The sequence below is a fragment of the Penaeus chinensis genome, chromosome 35 (assembly GCF_019202785.1).
Source record: "Penaeus chinensis breed Huanghai No. 1 chromosome 35, ASM1920278v2, whole genome shotgun sequence".
Taxonomy (NCBI): domain Eukaryota; kingdom Metazoa; phylum Arthropoda; class Malacostraca; order Decapoda; family Penaeidae; genus Penaeus; species Penaeus chinensis.
Window position 1 is genome coordinate 18184444 of NC_061853.1, and position 7500 is coordinate 18191943.

The following is a 7500-nucleotide window of genomic DNA, read 5'->3' on the forward strand; positions in this document are numbered from 1 at the left end:
GAGAAATGGTTAATGGTTATAGAAATGACTGTACTATAGATGAGATGCGGAGATGATTTAACGACTAATAAGATATTAGATGTCAAAAGTCGGAGAACGCTGTAGGATAGAATGGTAGGTGGTGAAGTGTCAGGAAGAATGTTAGGAGGGGAGAGATCCGGAGAACGGTTAACGGTCAATGGTTAGAAGAAATAAATGTGCAAAACATCAAAGGCCATATATCACTATGGTAAACGTGATGAAAAGTGTGGAAATGAGTTAACGATCAGGATAAGAATGTATTAGATGTCAAAGGTTGTAGAACGCAGTAGGATAGAATATTAGTGAAAAGGGTATAGAGGGGGGGGGGGGATAGAATACAAAGGGCGATCAGGTCAAATGGAGAGTGTGTTTGAGGAAGGGTGAATAATACTGTGGGGAAAAACTGCAAAAGGGCCATTATGAAACAATCAAATGGTAATATGGTAAAAAACGATAGTTGTAACACTAGGAGATGAATCCTGAGAAAGAAATAAGGGAACAGGGTAAGGTGGGGTGGGGGTGGTAAGGGTAATGGGGAAAGAAGAGGGAATGGTGATGCACATGGAGGAGAGGATGGGGTGTTTTTTGGGTGAGCGGGAGGAAGAGGGGAGGGAGAACTTGAGGAGGAGGAGGAGGAGGAGGAGGAGGATGGATATTGGCATATAGTTTGAATGTAGAGCGAATACGAATAAAGGGATTAGAGGGTGGAACGAGGGAGTGGCTCATTTTCTTGAGTCATGTTTATGAACTTTTGGATGTCTTCAAGGAGTTTCTGGAAGGGAGGGAAACATTTTTTTTCTTACGTGGAGGAGAAGAGGGACGAGATGTCCGAGGGACAGAGGGAGAGGTGGGTGTAGGAGAGGATGTGGTAGAAGATGGAGTGGAACGTATAGATTGTCGGGTGCGCCAGGTAGAGTGAGAAGGAGGGGTAGGGTGGGAAAAGGGGAAGTGGTAGAGGTTGTTATATCTGGATTTAGACTGGGAAAAGGAATTTAACTGAGGGGAGAGAGGTAGTTGAGATAGGTTGGTACGGGGTAGAGGGAAGAAATACTGGAGAAGATGGGAGGGGGGCGGAACAAAGTACAGTTTTGGAATAGGTAGAGAGAAAAACCTCGTCGGTGTGCTTCTTGTCTGGCTTGAGGCCTATTTGAATCTGAGAACTGCTACCTCAGATTTGAGCAGGGCAGCTCCTATAACATAGTTTATGAGAGCCACCACAATTGGCACACGTTGCGTAACCGAGCAGAAGAATTTGAATGGTCATGACCAGGTTAGGTACATAAAGGGCAGCGGGCTCTGGAGCGAGTGTTTGGCTCGCCATCATTTCTGACAATGACGGGGAAGGAGGGGTCAATATGGTCGGACAGGACAGGACAATCCACCGCTGTAAACTTCATGAGGAAGTTCATGTCTATGGAAGCTAATCTTGGCAATATTTGTGTAGGACTTACGTTGGCCTCTGGGAGGAATAGTGTAGCACTGGACTGCCACTGCATCATGGTCGATGAGGCTTGGGACTCGGATGTAACTGTGACAAGGAGAAACGATCAGAATGACTGTGAAAGGAAACTTTGCCTACCTGTTCTTGGAGACATTGTTGGAAAAGAAGGGTATTGTCAGAGTACGAGTTTGTAGGGGGAATTACAGAGAATCGATCACATTTGGCTGGGTCAAAAAGGGTACTCAAAAGGTTTGGAGAGATGAGGGCAGGGTGACATGGAGAGGTAACATGGGTGACATGGAGATAGGGTGACATGAAGAGAGTAATACAATTGGGAGGAGGATAATAAGGATGAAGAGTAGTAATAAAGGGGGGGATGGGGTAGTCATTGTAGAAGACTGTACAGTGGGAGATGGAGTGGAGGATGTTGGGAAAGAGGAAATGCTGTATTCTGAAGGTTGAGTTATGATCTGGGTAGATGATTCGGAATGGATAGAATTGACAGCAAACATCGAGGAGGGGGTATTAGTATCAGTGGTTCGAGCCGTGGTCAAAGAAGAGGCAGGGGTCAGGAAACCAATGAAATCAAATTTAGATAGGTTAGTTGAAGGGGCAAGCCTTAATATCCCTAATAAGAATACAAAATTATTATTCTTGGCCATGGTGAGCCTGAAATAAATGGGGAGATAAAACGGTCTACCCCTAAGGGTCCCCATGAGGGGTAAGGGCTAGGTTATTGACCAAGGGAATACTGTGCCCATGGCTCTTGGAGGCCATTCATGGCCAGCCTTTCATCCCTTCAGCACAGCTCTCACGCCTTAGGAAGTGGACAGTAAGGGATGAAGAAAAGGAAAAGGAATGGGAAAAGAAAAGACCATGGAAAATTAGTTGAGGCAAGGGTTGAGGTCTAAAGATTGGGTGATCCCCTACATTGGGCCTCAATCTCCATCTCCTAAACCCCCTATGACAACAGTGAGCAAGAGATTAGAGAAAGAATGAGAAAGAGGTAAGACTTAAATTTTCAATAATCTGTGATAACTTTAAGAAAACAAAGTTTCTGTCTTGTTCACTTCTCACTTCCCAACTATTCTGTATGCTTTCACAGCCCCCTTTCCTTCTATTTTTAAAAAATTTGAATCCCAGTTTGTATATCTTTTAAAGGGATTTTATGTCAGGGGGGGCATTGAAAAAAAACCGTATTATCAAGATACCATTACAATCAAGAGATCTGACAGCAAGTGATATTGCCCTGAAAACAATGCCAATAATTATAAAAAGGACTGGGAATAAAATTTCCGAGATGAAAATAAGGAGGAAGAGGGCAGATTTCTGATTCTTATTAATTAAAAATGCCCCTGCCTGCTTGAAATTATACAAAATCAAAGATGAAATGCATAAAGCATAAAATACCATATTCATAATAATTATTATCAACGTTCTTAAATGAAAAAAGCTGATCAGTTTTTCTAATTTTGCATAATTGACCAGTATGGCTAAGGATACATTTCAATGATAAGACTTGATTGTCAAACTTAACCCAATGCCGACGGGTATGATGTGTACTTATATGCTATTCTCACTGTGAGTACTTGTTTGATTGTTTTTACACATAGATGACTACACTTGTACTGTCACCAATGAGCCAGTTACTAGTACTGCCTGTCTCACCTGTTTACCCTTTTCTTTGATTTATGAAAATATTTTACGGTATCTAATTTTGCTGTTACTAATGTTTATAACTTTATAGTAATGTTTATAATAAAAATAACACCATCGATATTTATAGCACAAGTAAAAAATATGTTTTTCCTGCCAATTCAAATCACGTGAGGTAACAAGTTCTACCAATTGACTCCTTTGTGGGTAAGCACTAGCAGAGCCATCTATGTGTAGAGACATTTCACAAAAATATTGAAAATGAGCACAGCATTTTCCCCATTTTTTATTCATTTTCCCCAGCGACATTAGGTTAATTCCAGTAGCCCTTAACTGTATTTACACATTCACACACACACACAAGCACATATTTTATGTATGTATTAATGAATCTAAATCTAGGAAGTATGTATGTGTCGAAATAAGCATTATATTGCTTATATTACTTATAAATTGAAAAGGCTGAGCTCTTCAAGGTCAAGTACTCGATACACAATTCATGATATATATAATACTCTCAGCATTTTTTTGATTAACTGCAAGCTATAAAAAGAAAAGCACATATTTTGGTATATGTAAATGAAACCAATTCTTCGCTCTAACATTTATATCCATTCCACAAAACTATGTATACATATAACCTTCACAATACAATATTATGACCTTATTTCTTTATAATACTTGGGACAAAAATATAAAATCTGGAATGTACGATGCCAGTGGATCGATCTTTTTAGCTACATTGGAAATGTGCTGTATTTATTGTAAACAATCAACAAATTTATGGAAATACAGCCAAGCAAAGTGTTATTTACAAACAAGAAGGTATATATATGACAACAAAAGATAATTACCACATTCCTAGACTTGCAGTTGTTTGAAAACAGGAAAATCATAATGTATCTGTTACACTCTGCTGCTACCATTACAACCGTACAACATGGACTTTAATAAAAATCATATAATTATTTGTTACAATACAACATTATTCTTGACATTTCAGCATATATATTGACATGTCAAGGTAAATAACAAGACGAGGAGACCCAAAACCAACGAAATGGTCTTTCCTTGGTGAAGACAGGCTTTCATCAACTGTGATATACAATGGAAGGCAAAATTTCACCGAAATGACCTGCTGAAGCTCCACTTCGAACCAGATCTGAATTCTGCTATTCACTATGAGGGGAAAAAACATCAACATGTCTATTTAACTTTACTTCTCATTCTTCCAGCACAGAAGATGAATGACTCTCTCACTGCATGTGCTTTTCTCTCCTTCAATTTCCTTAAAAATGACTATGTGATTTTTTTAAAACTTTAAGCAGATGAGTTAGAATCAACAAGCATCTACTTAGATATATTTATATTTGTCATTAACAAATTAAATAATTAAAAAAAACTATGATATACAGTATATATTATAATAAAACTTTAAAACTGAACATTTTCTGTAATTTTAAAACCTAAGTAAATTCATATACATCTAAACAAAAGAGGAAAGGTTTTGAAATAGCTCTTTCTTAATCGTATTTCATTTTACATCTGAGTTAACATAATCTCTTTTATTAGGATTCTATGTGGCACAAAAACTGTAGTATGGTTAAGAAGGTTGAAGTGGGTGCAAGTGTGTATATACACGACAGTGTATGTACATATATATACACAATATAGGTGTCCAGTATCAGTGCTGTTACATTTTTCACTGCCTTCTTATATCATTATTAATACATCATTTCTTATATGAGACTATTTATCATTTTCCACAACTGGAAAAATTATATCTTACTGTTCCTATTTAATCAACACCAGCTATGCAGTAATTGTGTCCTATTTGAAATAAAAAAGCAAAGTAAATTACGATTAGAATTGATTAATAACGAGTGAAAACACATTTTGTTTCTTCAAAGTACAACTTCTCTGAAAAAAGGTTACTGCAGACAGACTTAAAGGAAGACAGCAAAAATGTGTTCACATGATTTAGTGCTTAGTGTTCAGCATTATTCATTAAAACATAATAGTTCCTTACATGAAAACCATTAAAGTACTTCAGCCATACATTCTATGTATGTATATATATATAAGCAAATACACACTCGTCTAGTCATTCCTATTAAGTGTTCTGAAATGCACCATTATTTCTGACTTACATGGAATCAGGTAAACTATTGGCCATGGTACATTTGCATTCATATTCCGGTCTCAACACTGGCCCCATAATACACCTACATTATTACGGTCCCTTTTCACACAATCACATACATAGATGCATACGAACATATACATAAACAGACATTCCACGTTTTTAGCATTAACAATACATCAATCACATCATTCATTTTAATTGATTATTTCTTCTTTCTCTGTTTTTATATATTAGCCTGAGATACAACTCAGCATATACACAAAAACTGTCTGTTTTCTGTAATATAATCTATAGCTATCTCATATAATACTTGCTTCATTTAAGTTTATGCTTTCAGCATACCTTAGATAAATAATAATAAATACCAGAGGGAAAACAGTTGAAAAACAGAAACCAGTCATTTCCATATTTCCATAGGAAAACAAAAATAATTGGCATACCCTATTTAAAAATCCTGTAACTTACTGTGGAAACAAAAATCTTCTCTTAAATTAACTGTAATGTTCACACAGCCTTAACATGTTACTGCCATTCATATATACATATATACTTCCTACAAATAAGGACTGCACATACCTCTTCTATACTCCAGCATAAAATATTAAATTCATATGAGTCATTGCTAGCACCAACTAAAACTACCTTAGATGCACAACTTATTGATGAAACTGTGAAACCATTAAAAAATGCTGCTTTTTTTCTATAAAGACCTAGTACCTAGATTTTTAACAGATTGCATAGAAACAAAATTGTGTGTTGCATTGTTTTCTAGTGAAATCAACCTATCTAAGCATCTGTGCCTTTAAAAACTCCCTTTAGCATAACAAATGCTTTGTAATTACAAAAGGAAAAACAAAACAATAGAATGATGCACCTTACAAGAGACTGATATTCAAGTCTCTTTCAGGAAGTTGTCTTAGTTTGATAGAGCCATCGGCACCACAGGAGAAAAGCCGATTCTTATTGTCCAGTTGGAGCTGTGTCACGCCTTGACTTAAATTCTTGAATAAAGATGATCGTGAATGCTCACCAGGCAAGTTATATATCAGGTTATGGATAGAAAGCCCCCATACCTGTGGCAAAGAACACATGTGATTATTTCCTGGATTTTTTTTCCCCTTTGCTGATCAGTCAATAACTATATATATTAAGTATTGTTATCATTTCTATATCTACAATTATCTTAAAGGAACTGTAAAAAAAAAAAACTCACCTTAATATCACCATCAGCTGATCCTGTGCAGAAGAATTCTTCACTTTGATCTAATGCCATACACTTGATTGCAGCATCATGGGCCTTAGAGCAAAGTCAAATTATTGTTAGAGGGGAAGAAAAAGGTAAATCACAAAAACATATCAAATTACCAGAGGAAGAAAGAAAAAATTCAGATGCATAAACAGTTGTCTACACACATTAATATCATTTCACGACTCTTTCATCTTACCTGGAATTTCTGTCGCAGAGTTCGCTGTCTGACATCAAAGATGCACACTGTTCCTTTCTTGCCAGCTGACAGGATCACTTGATGTTGTGGAGCATAGAGCAAAGCTGAAGCCCCATTATCATGACAAGTCCAAGCTAGAAACAAGAATTTTAATACTTAATGTTCATATCACCAAAATCTTGAAATCTTTGGCTGCTCTTCTTTAATCTGTTTTCAGGTTATTACTGCTTAAAACATGTAAACAGGACATCATCCTTCAGTACTTTAAGTAAAGGTAAAATAATGATACCAAATGTAATGGTCATGTAAAGGATATGGTAATATATAAAATATGATAAGGAATGCATTTATCAAAACCTTTTAAAAAATCAAAATATACTAACAGACAACATTTGCTTTTCGTTGTGGCATCAGAGTATCCCAGAGTGCAACATTACGATGCTCTGAGGACTGTCCAGCCGTTGCAATGAGGCTGGATGACCCAATGAAGACAAAGTCACTGCCATGCTTATTATGGCACTGGTGAGTCTGCATGCAGAGAAAATGTACCTATTAGTTGTCTTGTATGCAGATATAATCAGACCAAACATAACCCTAAAATAAAAAATTACTTATTAAATACCATTTTAATATATTTTGAATTCTACATCACCATACTCAGAAACACCTTTGGGTACATGTGTGTCAGCTGCTCAAGGGAGCATATGCAATTGTTTACATAACGAGGCTAAAAAGCCTACTTTTGAGGGGCTGTTCCCCTGAAGTTAGGTTAGGGACCAGGGCTAAACAAA

At 36.7% G+C, this 7500-nt stretch overlaps 1 protein-coding gene across 1 annotated transcript in view; it reads right to left on the bottom strand.

The window, feature by feature from the left end:
* Positions 1-3710: 3710 nt before the first annotated feature.
* Positions 3711-7500, bottom strand: part of LOC125044524 (dmX-like protein 2) — a 56947-nt gene continuing 53157 nt past the window's right edge. The window contains 4 exon segments of the mRNA XM_047641219.1: positions 3711-6337; positions 6478-6561; positions 6710-6843; positions 7093-7237. Of these exon segments, the coding sequence (XP_047497175.1) occupies positions 6140-6337; positions 6478-6561; positions 6710-6843; positions 7093-7237 (561 nt within the window). The 3' untranslated portion in view covers positions 3711-6139.